Genomic DNA, 14,626 nt, shown 5'->3' with positions numbered 1-14,626 from the left:
CGGAGGTGCCGTACGTTCGATACTGAGGATCGGTCGATCGTGAAGACATACGACTACATCAACCGTGTTGTCATAACGCTTCCGCTTATGGTCTACGAGGGTACGTAGATGAAACTCTCCCCTCTCGTTGCTATGCATCACCATGATCTTGCGTGTGCGTAGGAATTTTTTTTGAAATTACTACGTTCCCCAACAGGAATAAGGTCCTTCCCGCCTAGCCCCCGTTCCGGTGGTGTTTCTAGCATCATCGGAGGACGTGTGGAGGTTTGTCTTCGACGGATCTCATGGGATTCGGTCAGCGTTTGTCTTCGATGGATCCACATGGATCCGGTCTTTGTTCGTATGTGTTCATGTGTCTACAGGTTGGGTCCTTCCGATCTATGCTTCTCTTCATTGACGGCGGTTGTTGTTCTGGTGTGCTGGTCCTATGGGCTCTTAGCATGATGACTTCCCGACTGTCTACTACGTACAACAAGGCTTACCCTGCTCCGATGAGGGAGTGCGATGATGGTGGCGCGCCTTCAACTCGCTCCAGTGCTTGTAGTCATCGTTAGGTGGTCTACGGACCTAGATGTATTTTTTACTTCTGGTGTTCTTTATACTACCTTGACGGTTGATGAATAGATCTGAAGTTTTTCTCGCACAAAAAAAGAATAGTAATGTGCATGTGCATTGTCAGGGAGGTCAAATATTTTTTTAGCACAATAAGAAGGCCACACGAGACAAATCTTGATGCAAAAAATGGACAAAATAAGATTATATTTTGGTTATAAAGTATAGATTTTGTCATTTCTTAAACTGGTCAAATAAGTATGCGTCTGTTATTGATCTGATTTATTGGGACCAAAGATAAGATATTGATTGATATTTATTTGCTTTCAAATCATGAAATTATTGCTATTTATTGGGTTAACAAAGATGTTTGACCACTACTAGATTTTACCATAGAATTTTTTTATTTATGGACCGTATGTTGGTCTGGTTTATTGGTTTAGGTTGGTCTGATTAAAATGAAAACCCGAGAAAATCGTCGGAGCAGGAAGGACGAAGAAGTGGTGGAAAAAATTGATGTAAGATGGAATTAATAATTAAAGTACAAATTTACTTTCGAGTTGTATATATGGAAATAATTGCGGTCCGAAATGAAAGGATTCTCGCGGAAAGATTTAGGTGTAATTCACTGATCATTGAATCTGACAGTACGATTGTAGTGGAAGCCTTTAATCAACAATAAGCATACTTTGCTCCTGAGGCGTTATCATCATGGAGTGTAAGCAAATGGAGTTGGAATTTGCAAAGACTTCATTTGTGCATTGTTTTCGTGAAGCGAATGAGGTAGCAAATAGCCAAGCTAGAAATTCTCTTACCATTAGATCTTTGGGATTTTGGGATAGTTCTATCCCGGACTTTATTTCTTCTATTTTTTTAAATGACTTGACTATTAGAGTATCTCCAATAGCCGCCGAACGCGCCGCGCGCTAAAAACTATTTTGCCGCGCGTCTATCGCCTGGTTTGGTGTGGTGGGCAGCGCTGGCTCCAGGAGCGCACAAAAATGCACCGCACGCGACTCTCGCACAAACAACATATGCATTCCAAATACAAGCAAAAAGATCAAACACAAACAAAATAAATCAATAATAAATAGTTCAGTTTCGTTATTACAACTCAAACAAACAGTTTATCGTTCAGTACAACAAATAGTGCAATAACACAACAAATAGTTCAACAATACAACATCGAACGCACAAATCATGATGCTCTTTGTCGTCCATTCCATGCCCGCCACTCCTCGATGAGATCCTTATGAAGATCATCATGCGTTGCGGGACGTCGAATGGCATGATAGGAGGCAACAAAACGGGCCACCCTTCCAGCCCTTCGTCGCACTCGCACGGGATGTCCCAAGAACTCATATTGAGAGTAGTCTACATTTTGGCCACGCTCATTCTTAATGATCATATTATGCATGATCACATAAGCGTGCATGATGTACCAAAGCATTTTTTAATCCCAAAATCTAGCCGGTCCTCTCACAATAGCAAATTGGGCTTGCATCTCAAAAGCTCTCTCCACATATTTTCTAGCCGCCGCTTGAGCATTGTGGAAATCAAGATTTTTCTTACCTTCCGGTTCAACGGCTTCACAAATGTTTGCCACTTTGGTTAGATGCCATCCGCAAGATAATATCCATAGTTGTATGTACGATCATTTGCTACGAACTGCACCGGTGGAAAATCACCATTCGCAATCTTATTCATCAGCGGTGACCGGTTGACAACATTGATGTCATTCAAAGATCCAGGCATTCCAAAGAATGCATGCCAAATCCAAGTCTCTTAATCTGCCACCGCTTCAAGGACTATAGTGGAATCCTTTTTTGGCCGTGGAATTGCCCATGCCATGCCTTTGGACAATCCTTCCAACTCCAATGCATGCAATCTATTGAGCCAAGCATACCTGGGAAACCGCGAGCTTTGTTCATCTGCAATAGCCTTGCGGCGTCTTCAGCATTGGGAGATCTCAAATACTCCTGGCCAAACACTTAGACAATTCCGACTGCGAAGCGCTTGACACACAAGATGGCTTGGCTCTCACCCATAGCCAAGTGATCATCAACTAGATCAGCCGGGATACCGTATGCCAACATACGCAAAGCGGCTATCACCTTCTGAAAGGTGCTATGCCCAAACTCTCTGGCGGCATTCCTCCTTTGCTGAAAAAATCGGTCATGGCTCGCTAGTTTCTCTGCAATGCGTCTGAACAACTCGGTGCTCATCCTAAACCGGCGACGAAAGTACGCCTCCGGGTATGTGGGATTCTCCGCAAAATAATGCATGATCAATCTGTTGTGGGCATCGATCATATCCCTCCAAATTTTCTGCCGACCCATAACCGAACCACCGTGCTTCGGTTTTTTATTGATGTGCATAGCTAGGATCATTGCAAGATCCTCCTCCTCTTCCATATTAAATTCTTCTTCGGAAAAATCATACGACAAACTCATCTACAATGTTGAATACTAGGCTATAAAAACTACAATCAACATGCACCAAATTCATGAAGTTTGATCAATACATACCTTGCAGGCGTTTTGTCAAACACCTTGCGGGCGCCGAGCGGCAGCGAGCGGCCGCGAGCTGTTCGTCGGAGGACCGCCGCGCGCGAGGGGCGGTGGTGACTAGAGGGAGGCGGAGGAAGCCGCCGCGGCACGGGGATAGGCCGAGCAAGCGCCGGAACGGTCGTCGGACGGCGTGGGTGGCGGTGGCGCCTCGGATGGATGGGGTGGGTGGAGTTGCGAGCGAGCGCTCGAGAGTCCAGCGCGCGGGAGCGGGCGCAGCAAATAAGCGGTGCGCGATGGCGTTTCGGCCCGCGCACTGAACTAAATATGTCGTGCGTGCGATTTTTGCGCCTCCGCTGAAGCGCCCGGAGAGGTAGCGCGCGCGCAAAAAATGCTGATTTTTCAGCGCGGCGCTTATATAACGCGGCTGTTGGAGATACTCTTATATGAGGAATAAAGTCTATTTACTGTAAAAAAAAAGAGTCCAACACATACGAGGGTTCCTTTGGAAATGATCGTTACGTACATGGTGCTATGTGATTCTAATTCCTTTACAAGAAGTTATAAAAAAATCTTTTTTGCGGGATAATACTTGTATTACTCAAAATCAAGAATTACAGTCACGACTGACAGTGTCGAGAAGTTCATTTGACTAGACCCAAGCCACACAACAGTTCGGCATTGTGATCTTCCAAAATTTGTCAGAAAATGGCTAGTATAATTTTTTGTGTGACCAACATGAGTAATACAAGAATTACGCTCGATCAAACTTTCTTGAATCTCCTTTGTCAGAAAGGCATATTTTGATCTATTAATATCTCTGCTTTGCACCATCTTGACTGCTTCCAGACTGTCTGATTCTATATTGATTGGTCGGTTGCTCCACTGCAATGTAAGCATGAGTCCCTCCCGTATAGCAAGAATTTCAGTCTCTAGAACATCATTACAGTCAAATAAATACCTGCACGAGCTAAAGATAATACCACCTCCATCATCTCTCAAGATCATTCCTATTCCAGCGACCCCATTTGACAGAGACCCATCTGTGTTAAACTTCACACGTCCCGCCATTGGTGGTTCTCATAGGCCTAGGATCGGGCACTTAACATTGTGTGTGGGAGCTAACACAGGGAAGCATACTTGAGCTGGGTACTTGCCTTTGGTGCGGTCCGCCGTCGGATCAATGGCAATAGAATTCAGGGAGGCAATATGGCTAGTTAGAAAACGGCAAAATACATCAATTGGTGGTACTGGTTTATGGTGAACTATTTCATTTCTGACATGCCAAATTCGCCAAAGCAACATCATTGTGTGTAGCCGGACAGGTTCACTCAAATCAGAGACAAGCTGGACGAACCATTCTCTGCTAGTGTGTAATATCTTAGTAACATCCGGGAGCTCCAATTCAGCATTCATTGCTTGCCACAAGCGTCATGCATTGATGCTGATAATTTTATATCGACTCTTGTCGTTGTCTATGGGCTGCCCAAGATGAGCATAAGTCCGTTTTCCTTCGGGAATTGGTAAATCTGGCTAAGGATAACCCACATCCAATGTTTATTGGAGGGCACTTTAATATCCTTAGGTATCAGGAAGAAAAAAATAATGACTGTTTTGACACTCATTGGCCTTTCCTATTTAATGTTGTGATAGACAGTTTGGATCTTCGGGAGGCCAGTATGTTGGGACGGCAGTTCACTTGGGCTAATAACCGACATGTGCTGACATACGAGAAGCTTGATAGGGTACTCATGGATACCGAATGGGAACTAACATTTCTTCTGGTAACCGTGCGAGCCCTAGAGCGTATTGAGGCTTTATCGGATCATGCACCCATCATTCTGGATTCTAATCTATGAAACCAGCTGCCCTACGCCCTTTCAAATTTGAATTGGGATGGATGCATAGGGATGGATTTGTAGACATGATCAAGAATATTTCGGAGAGGCCCGATGTTGGTCGTACATCTATTCAGAGATGGAACTTTAAAATAAGGGCCATGAAGCAACACCCCTTTAGATGGGCAAAACATACCAACGGGATTTATAAAAAAGAAAAACAACAGCTCTCTACCATTATTGATGACCTCAACAAAATTACAGAGACGCGCATCTTATCTCAACAAGAGATTGGATTAAAAAATCATTCTAATGAGAAGATTGCCCGTCTTCTGCGAGAAGAGGAGATCAAATACTACCAGAGATCCAAAGCCGATTTCGTTTTGATGGGTGATAGTAATACAAGATACTTCCAATTGGTCGCTAATGGGCGGCATAGGAAGAAATGTATTTATAGTCTCCAACAAGATGAGGGGCGGATCAAGGTCAAGAGGAGCTCAAAAAGTATATCACCGACTACTACAAATCTCTGTTCGGAGCGCCGGCTGGAGGGAATTTCACCCTTGACGAGACCCGAACAGATGACATTCCACAAGTCACGACAGAAGAAAATGATATCCTGACGGCACCATTCTCGAAAGAGGAGGTGAGAGCTGCAATGTTCCAAATGGAACATAACAAAGCTCCAGGCTCATATGGTTTCCCCGCAGAATTCTATCAAAATTTCTGGGATATTGTAACACCCCATATGTAATTTTCCATAATTGTACTCCGACTCTTGCCATTTTCGGCTCTAAGTTATGATATTCCCTTGTGGTTGGGTTTTATCTTCGTTTTGCATTTTGTCCATGTCATGCATTTCATATCATGTCATCATGTGCACCACATTTTCCATACGTATTCGTCTCATGCATCCGAGCATTTTCCCCGTTGTCCGTTTTGCGATCCGACACTCCTATGTCCTCCGGCGCCCCCTTTTGCCTCTTTTCGTGTGCGGGTGTTAAACTTTCTCGGAATGGACCGAGATTTGCCAAGCGGCCTTGGTACACCACCGGTAGACCGCCTGTCAAGTTTCGTGCCATTTGGAGTCTGTTTGATACTCCAACAGTTAACCGAGGAACCGTAAAGGCCTCGTGTGCGTTGCAGCCCAACACCCCTCCAAAGTGGCCCAAAACCCATCCAACCCCCCACCCCCCATCCTCTCAGCCATTCGATCATGATCGCTTGGCCGAAAACCGCACCTCATTTGGACTCTCCTAGCTCCCTCTACCTATAAAAACATCTTCCCCTCCGAAATCCCGGATGAAACCCTAGATCTTTCCCCTCTCGCCCGCCGAACATGTCCGTCCTGGACCGGACGTAACCGCGCCGCCGCTCCCAGCCTCTCAGTGCCTGCCACGTGGCCCCGGCCACCGCCCGTCGCCGCCGGCCCCCGCGGCCCGCCCGCGCAGCCGCGCCTCCTCCGCTGGCCGCGCCGTCCCTCGCCGGCGACCGCACCCGCCGCCCGCCGCCCGCGCTCCTCCGTCGCTACCTCGTCGCCGGTCGTCGTCCCGCCGCCGCCTCCTCGCAGATCCGGCTCCCCCGAGCCCTCTTTGGTGAGCTGCGGCGTCCCCGGCCACCGTCGCCTCCGTCTCCGGCCATGCTCCGGCGAGAACCCCGTCTGCGCCTCGAATTCCGTGCCAACCCTAGATCTGGGCGAGGTCTATTTCTTCTAAGTCCCCGGTTTCCCCTAACATTTTCTAGCTCTGTTCATTGCATCATAACTCCGCATCCGTAGCTTCATTTTGTGCGTGCCATATATCAAATTGTTCATCAGGATGTCCTCTTCATTTTGTTCCATTGCACCATGCTTGTTTGAGTCCATCTTGATGCCCAAATTGTTGATGTAAGAGTGCTATAAAATGTTAGTTCCTGATTCTTACCAGTTTATGAGCATTTGTCATTTTTACCATGTTTTTTTGTGATCAATGTGGTGACTAGCACATGCATGCAAAGTAGCTCTCGTAATGTTGCTGATTTCAGGGACTTAGAAATTTTACTAAGTCTTTTCCCTGCTGTTATTTTTATGCCATAAATTCATGTTGTTTCAGAGAGATCCATGCTTCTTTTGAGTATATTCAGTAAGGATGATTTGGACATATGGTTATGCTCTATCCATCCATGTCCCTATTTGCATTTATGGAGCACCCTAGCATGACTCAATCTTGCTCTACTTTTGCTATAAATTGTTCCTGGCAGGTTGTTTACGTGTTAATCAATTTTGCCAAGGTTGTTGTAGTTGATACATACATGCTATAAGTTTGTTCTTGCCATGGTTAGCTTCTTGATCATGTCTTCTTGCTGGGAGTATGCTTAATTTGTCATGCAATGTCTTGTGTTGAGTGCATCGAGCTCGCAAACATGCCTTCATAACTTTGTTTTGCCATGTCCAGTTTTCTGCTAAGTCTGAATCTGTTAACGAAACTTGCTATGTTTACATGGGTGCCATCATATTTTCTATGCCCTTTTGGCTTATGGTCAGTAAGGGACTTTTGTTATATGCTTTGAGTAGATTCATGCCATGCCTTGTTTTGCTATGATATGTTCCTGTAGCATGTTGTTATCTTACTCTAAACATTGCTTCCTGATGTTAATTCCTGACATGTTAGTATTTTCACTAAGTCTGTGAAGCTGATATCTTTTGCACTTTTGCCATGCTTGTTTGAACATGCTCTTGTGTGTTTTAGCTGTAGCTCAGTGTTCATGTTTTGTCAAGCATCTTGAGTACACCACTGACATGTGCTTTGTTGCTATGTTGGAGTGCAGTAACTTAGTTTCTTGTGGCATTCTAGACGGCATCATGCTGTTAATTGCAGAATTGTGCCATTATTGTTTTGCTTGCCATTTGCAAACGTGCATCCGATTCCGGTGATCTTTACATCGATTTCGACCGAAATCAACTCATCTTTCCAGCGGCACTCTTGGTTTGCCAAGTTGAGGCCTGGTTATATCTTTTTCTTCCGGAGCTCGCATATGCATTGCATATCACATCCCGCATATCATGCCATGTTTTGCATCATGTTGCTTGCGCATTGCATCGTGGTTGACTGTGGTTTCCTTTGCTTGTGTTATTGCCTTGGGTAGAGTTGCGAGACGAGTACGTGATCGAGGAACCCGTTGAGTATGCTTACGAGGATCAAGCTTACGTCAACTCGGAGAATTTTGCAGGCAAGATGACCATACCCTCGAAATCACTTCTATCTTTGCTTGCTAGTTGCTCGCTCTATTGCTATGCCGCGATACCTACCACTTGCTATATCATGCCTCCCATATTGCCATGTCAACCCTCTAACCCACCTTGTCCTAGCAAACCGTTGTTTGGCTATGTTACCGCTTTGCTCAGCCCCTCTTATAGCGTTGCTAGTTGCAAATGAAGATTGGAGTTTGTTCCTTGTTGGAACATGTTTATTTGTTGGGATATCATTATTATATCTTGTTTACTTTAATGCACCTATATACTTGGTAAAGGGTGGAAGGCTCGGCCTTATGTCTGGTGTTTTGTTCCACTCTTGCCGCCCTAGTTTCCGTCATACCGGTGTTATTTTCCTTGATTTTGCGTTCTTTACGCGGTTGGGTTATAATGGGAACCCCTTGACAGTTCGCCTTGAATAAAACTCCCCCAGCAAGGCCCAACCTTGGTTTTACCATTTTCCACCTAAGCCTTTTCCCTTGGGTTCCGTGGACTCAAGGGTCATCTTTATTTTAACCCCCCAGGCCAATGCTCCTCTGAGTGTTGGTCCAACCTGTCAGCAGCCGGTCGCCACCAGGGGCAACTCTGGGTTGGCCTACCGGAATCTTGGACAATCTGGTGTGCCCTGAGAACGAGATATGTGCAGCTCCTATCGAGATTTGTCGGCACATTTAGGCGGCTTTGCTGGTCTTGTTTTACCATTATCGAAATGTCTTGTAACCGGGATTCCGAGCCTGATTGGGTCGTCCTGGGAGAAGGAATATCCTTCGTTGACCGCAAGAGCTTGTGATGGGCTGAGTTGGGACACCCCTGCAGGGTTTTGAACTTTCGAAAGCCGTGCCCGCGGTTATGGGCAGATGGGAATTTGTTAATATCCGGTTGTAGAAAACCTGACACTTAATCTAATTAAAATTAATCAACAGTGTGTGTAGCCGTGATGGTCTCTTTTCGGCGGAGTCCGGGAAGAGAACACGGTCTCGTGTTATGATTGAACGTAAGTAGTTCAGGATCACTTCTTGATCATGATATTTTATCGACCGTGTTTTTCTTCTCTTCTCGCTCTCATTTGCGTAAGTTAGCCTCCATATATGCTAGCGCTTGCTGCAGCTCCACCTCACTACCTTTTCCTACCCATAAGCTTAAATAGTCTTCATCGCGAGGGTGTGAGATTGCTGAGTCCCCGTGACTCACAGATTACTTCCAAAACCAGATGCAGGTGCCGATGATGCTAGTACAGGGGACGTGACCGAACTCAAGTGGGAGTTCGACGACGATTCAGGACGTTACTATGTTTCCTTTCCAGACAATCAGTAGTGGAGCCCAGTTGGGGCGATCGGGGATCTATTGCATTTGGGGTTGTCTTGATTGTATTCTGGATGATGTAATGCTATATTTATGTTTTGTGTGAAGTGGCGATTGTAAGCCAACTCTTTATCCCTTTCTTATTCAGTACATGAGATGTGTAAAGATTACCCCTATTGCGACATGCCTACTATGCGGCTATGCCTCTAAGTCGTGCTCCGACACGTGGGAGATATAGCCGCATCGTGGGTGTTATGGATATACCTGGCCAAACCTCGGGCCGGGCCGGGCTTCGGGCCGGGCCTAGCCAAGCCCGAGCCAAAAAACCTGGGCCCGAGCCCGGCCCGGCCATCGGGCCTAGTTTTTGGGCCCAAGCCCGGCCCGAACATGCAAAAGCCCGCCGGGCCTCGGGTCGGGCCCCTTCAGAAAACTGCAAAAATGACGGGCCCGGGCCCGGCCCGGCCAGGCCACCGGGCTCAAAATCTAGGCCCGAGCCCGTCCCGGTTATAGCGTCGGGCCAGGCCGGATCAGGCTTTTTCGGGCCGGCCGGGCCGGATCAGGCTTTTTCGGGTCGGCCGGGCCGGGCTGCCCATGGCTAGGTCTAGTTACATATATCATCAAGGCTGACCTTATGGAGTTGTTCAATTGTCTTCATGCCGACCGACTTGAGCTATTTAGGCTTAATTTTGGCGAGATTGTCTTGTTGCCAAAGATTAAGGAGGCTGGACGGATCCAGCAGTTCAGACCCATATGCCTCCTTAATGTAAGTTTCAAGATTTTCATCAAAGTGGCTACGAATCGGCTTAACTCGGTAGCTGACCATGTTGTCCGACCATCTCAAACGGCTTTCATGCAAGGAAGGAATATACTTGATGGTGTAGTAATCCTGCATGAGACCGTCCACGAGATGCATCGGAAAAACCTAAGTGGAGTAGTATTCAAAATTGACTTTGAAAAAGCCTATGACAAGACCAAATGGTCTTTCCTCCAACAGGCCCTAAGGATGAAAGATTTCTCTAAAAAATGGTGCCAGTTGATCCAAAATTTTGTAACTGGAGGTAGCGTGGCCATCAAAGTCAATGATGATGTAGGTCATTACTTCCAAACAAAAAAAGGACTACGGCAGGGTGACCCCATGTCCCCAATGTTATTTAACATTGTGGCTGACATGTTGGCTATTCTGATTGAGCGCGCCAAGCAGGACGGGCAAATTGCTGGGGTAGTGCCACACCTTGTGAATGGTGGCCTCTCTATTCTGCAATATGCTGATGACACAACACTTTTTATGGAACATGACCTGGACAAGGCTCGAAACATGAACTCCTGTTGTCAGCGTTTGAGCAAATGTCAGGTCTTCAAATTAACTTCCATAAAAGCAAAGTGTTCTGCTTTGGAGAAGCCGTCGAGGTAGCAGCCGATTACGCGGACCTATTTGGTTGCGCACTTGGCCAATTCCCGATCAAATATCTGGGAATACTGATTCATTATCGTCGTCTCACCATTGCAGAGTGGAAGCATGTAGAGGAGCGGCTAGAGAAACGGTTGAGCAGTTGGAAAGGCAAGTTGCTCTCAGTTGGAGGACGGCTGGTTTTGATAAACTCTGTCCTCACAAATATGGTTCTCTATATGTTTTTTTTCTTCCAACTCCCAAAAGGGGTCTTGCAAAGATTAGACTATTTTAGGTCCAGATTCTTTTGGCAAGGAGATGGTGAAAAGAAAAAATACCGGCTGACCAAATGAAGTGTGGTTTGTAGGCCGAAAGACCAAGGTGGCCTTGGAATTCATGACCTGCAGGTCAAGAATAAGGCCCTACTTAGTAAATGGTTGTTCAAACTTCTTACTGAGGATGGTGTTTGGCAAACCATGTTGCGCAACAAGTATCTAGGCCAAAAGGCGGTGTCTCAGGCATATTGGAAATCTGGCGACTCACACTTTTGGGGTGGCCTAATGGCGGCAAAGAAACAACTCTTTCGCTTTGGGTCTTTCACGATAAAGGACGGGTCAGAGATTCGTTTCTGAGAAGATATCTGGCTAGGCAATGCCAGTCTCCGAGAACAATATCCAGCCTTGTACAACATTGCTCGCGATAAGAACAACACTATTGCGCAGGTGCTCAGCTCATCCCCGCCGAATATTTCTTTCGGGCGGGATTTGGTTGGCGCCCGACTTATGTCATGGCATAATCTCTTATCCCGTCTGGATCTGATTAACCTGTCGCAAGGTCGTGATGTGTTTCGCTGGAACCTTACTACATCGGGGTCTTTCACGGTAGACTCTATTTATCGTGCGCTCACGCATTCTGAGATACCGGAGAGCAATAACAAGAAAATCTGGAAGGCAAAGATTCCACTAAAAGTTAAAATATTCATGTGGTATCTTCGTAGAGGTGTTGTGCTAACCAAAGACAACCTTGCACGATGCAACTGGCCAGGAAGTAAGAAATATTGTTTTTGTACTCATAACGAGACAATCAAACGCCTCTTTTTTCAATGCAAGTTTGCGCGTTCTACGTGATCAGTCATCCAAATAGCGTCAAATTTATATCCGCCCACAAGTGTTGCCAATATTTTTGGTCATTGGTTCGACGGTATTTCAAATAGGTTCAAAACGTTAATAAGGGTGGGAGCGTACGCCTTACTATGGTCGCTTTGGCTATGTAAGAAACGATTTGGTATTTAATGACAAAAATGCTTCTTCTCTGCAGGTTATTTTCCGTTGTACGCACTCGCTTCGTATATGGTCTATGCTACAACGTGTGGAGTACCAACCGCTATTCAAGGCGGTGTGTACGCGATTGGAGCAGGTGGCTATGGAGTTTTTTATCCAACATGGGTGGCAACATAATCTCCGCATCGGTCCACCAACCGTTTCGACATAGGTATAGTGTCGGTCTATAGGACTCTACTGTTGCCGAATTGTCATTTTTTCTTATTAGATTTTTGATGTTTCGCTGTGTGCATCCTAGTTATGCAGAGGCCGGGTGATATTCTAAATGCTTTGTATCGCTTGATGCTACATTTTGAGATAATAAAAGCATCCTTTATCGAAAGAGAAGGTACAGAAAGTATGAAAAGAGTCCTCATCTTCACAGCTGCAGATTGGACAAATAGCAGTAATCTCAAGTTTGCGTTTCTGTTTGTTTTTCCATGTCACAAGTGAGTCATTTGCAAGCCTCCAAGCGAAGTTAAGGACTTTTGGTGGTGCCAGTGTGGACTTCCAGCCCTCACGAGCTCCATCAGAATGTGTACTAGAAGTTGCAACAAAACTGCTGTGCACTTCATCCGAAGCAAGCCTATATGCACTGCGTACTGAAAAAGTACCTGACTTCTCTGGCGCCCAAGCAAGGAAATTAGTTTCCCCACGACGGGAGGCCATAGAGAATCGGTTTCACTAGTCAGAGTTCTGCTCGGACAGCTTTCAAGGAACAGAAAGGAAAAGAAAAAAGGAAATCGGCTCAGACCTGGAGTCCAGGACTAGTCTCGTCGACGGGTCCGACTCGGAATTTCGGTTGCAACAGGGCTCTATATATTGACGCGCATCGGCGTATGGCCAAACATCATATCTCGCACCTGGTTTCCCGGCGGGCGTTTCTTTCCCCTTTTGCTGCTCAGTCTGCATGGCGATCCTAGAGTTCAACATCGACTTCTCTACGCTGCTCGACGGGAACGACTCCGGCGAGAACCAGCCGCCCAATCCATCAGATATGTCCGGCAGCTTCGTGTTCCTCCCCAGCCGGGCGGTGGCGCACATGATGCGACGATGGAATTACCAGGAAGGCTCGGGTCTCGGCGCGCAGGGGCAAGGGATCGTCGTGCCTATACAAGCCGTCGTGCGGGTGCGGCGGCGTCCAAAGGCTGGCCTCGGCTACCGTGAGAAACCATACGACAATGGTCTCCACGTGCCGCCGGAGCCGCCCGTGGAGGAGGAGTGCCGTGAGTGGGAGAATATTGCACGTGCTATGCGGCTCGAAACGGAGTGCTGCGAGACCATCCTCGCGCTCCTGCATGACATGATGCTTCAAGGGGACGACAGCGTGGAGACGACGGATGCGCTCAAGGCCGTGGCCGAGTCCAAGAAGGGGCTCCATGGGAAGCGCATGCTGGGGACGTGGAAAGCCAGGCTGCCTTCTTCCGCCGCGCGCTACATAATCGAGCAGGTGATCACGCCGAGGATGGTCGTCGACATGCGAGAGTGGAAGCCATCATGGGATCCGGACTGTCACGACTGGCTACGCCCGTTCATTCCCCTCATCGGCCACTTACCAGAGAGCCTCTACGGTACCGTGGAGAGCAAGATCAGGAACGGCGACTACGAGGTCGCGTCGCCATGGAAGGAATACCTTAGCCCGGTGCAGTGGGACACCTTCAGCAAGCGTCACATCCTGCCAATGCTAACACGGTTAGTACGGGAGATGAAGATCACGCCGCCGAAGCAAACCGACCCTTCGTTCCGGATGGTGATGTTGTGGGCACCTCTCCTGCGCGCTCAAGACGTGGTGTCGATCCTAGAAGCCGAACAGTTCTTTGACAAATGGGAAGGCGCGCTGCGACACTGGCTGCAAGCCGCGAAGCCCTCGTTGGGGGAGGCCACCGCATGGTGCACCGGCTGGAAGACGCTCTTCACGCCAGAGCTGCTCGCCGATGAAACTGTGCTCGCGCATCTTGATGCTGGCCTTGATATGGTCGATCCTGCAATGCAAGACCTTGACAGTCTTTTTAGTAAATTGTAGTCCGCATCTACTGCAATTTTTGTCTTGTAGGGCAATTTCTGTTGTAATGATGTACTGTAGTCACTTGTTATCTTCCAAAATAATCTCATGGAACAATCTGTAGTATTCAGGTTGATATTGTAGCTGTGTAGTATCTATGATCTCAAGTAACTATACGTTTCATCAGATACATTGGAGATTAAGAAATGTTCCTTTTCTTGGGAGTCCCAAGGAATATATTTTTAGGCGAGTCCCAAGAAATTAACTGGAATAACTTGTTTGTTTAATTTGCAGGATACATAATCACAAACAGATGTGTATCATCGTGTATTGTAGTGTGTCAGAGTGATAATGACAGGAACATGTTATCATCCTGCAGGAAATAAGATACACAGGCATGCTTGGAAAAATGTAACGAGAAAAATGTATCATCCAGACAACCGCTACATTATGTTGATAACACTTGAACAAATTTGTTTTCTAACAGCTT

The 14,626-nt window shown here is 46.8% G+C and overlaps 1 protein-coding gene across 1 annotated transcript; it reads left to right on the top strand.

Annotated features, from left to right (window-relative positions):
• Window positions 1–13,044: 13,044 nt before the first annotated feature.
• LOC125541734 (septin and tuftelin-interacting protein 1 homolog 1-like) lies at window positions 13,045–14,380 on the top strand. Its single transcript, XM_048705080.2, has one exon. The coding sequence runs from the start codon at window positions 13,045–13,047 to the stop codon at window positions 14,155–14,157; it is 1,113 nt and encodes a 370-aa protein (XP_048561037.2). The 3' UTR covers window positions 14,158–14,380.
• Window positions 14,381–14,626: the final 246 nt, after the last annotated feature.

This window comes from Triticum urartu, chromosome 2A (genome assembly GCF_056163025.1).
Source record: "Triticum urartu cultivar PI428250 chromosome 2A, HENAU_Tu73, whole genome shotgun sequence".
In the NCBI taxonomy this organism is placed as follows: domain Eukaryota; kingdom Viridiplantae; phylum Streptophyta; class Magnoliopsida; order Poales; family Poaceae; genus Triticum; species Triticum urartu.
This window is presented reverse-complemented; position numbering and strand designations above follow the sequence as displayed.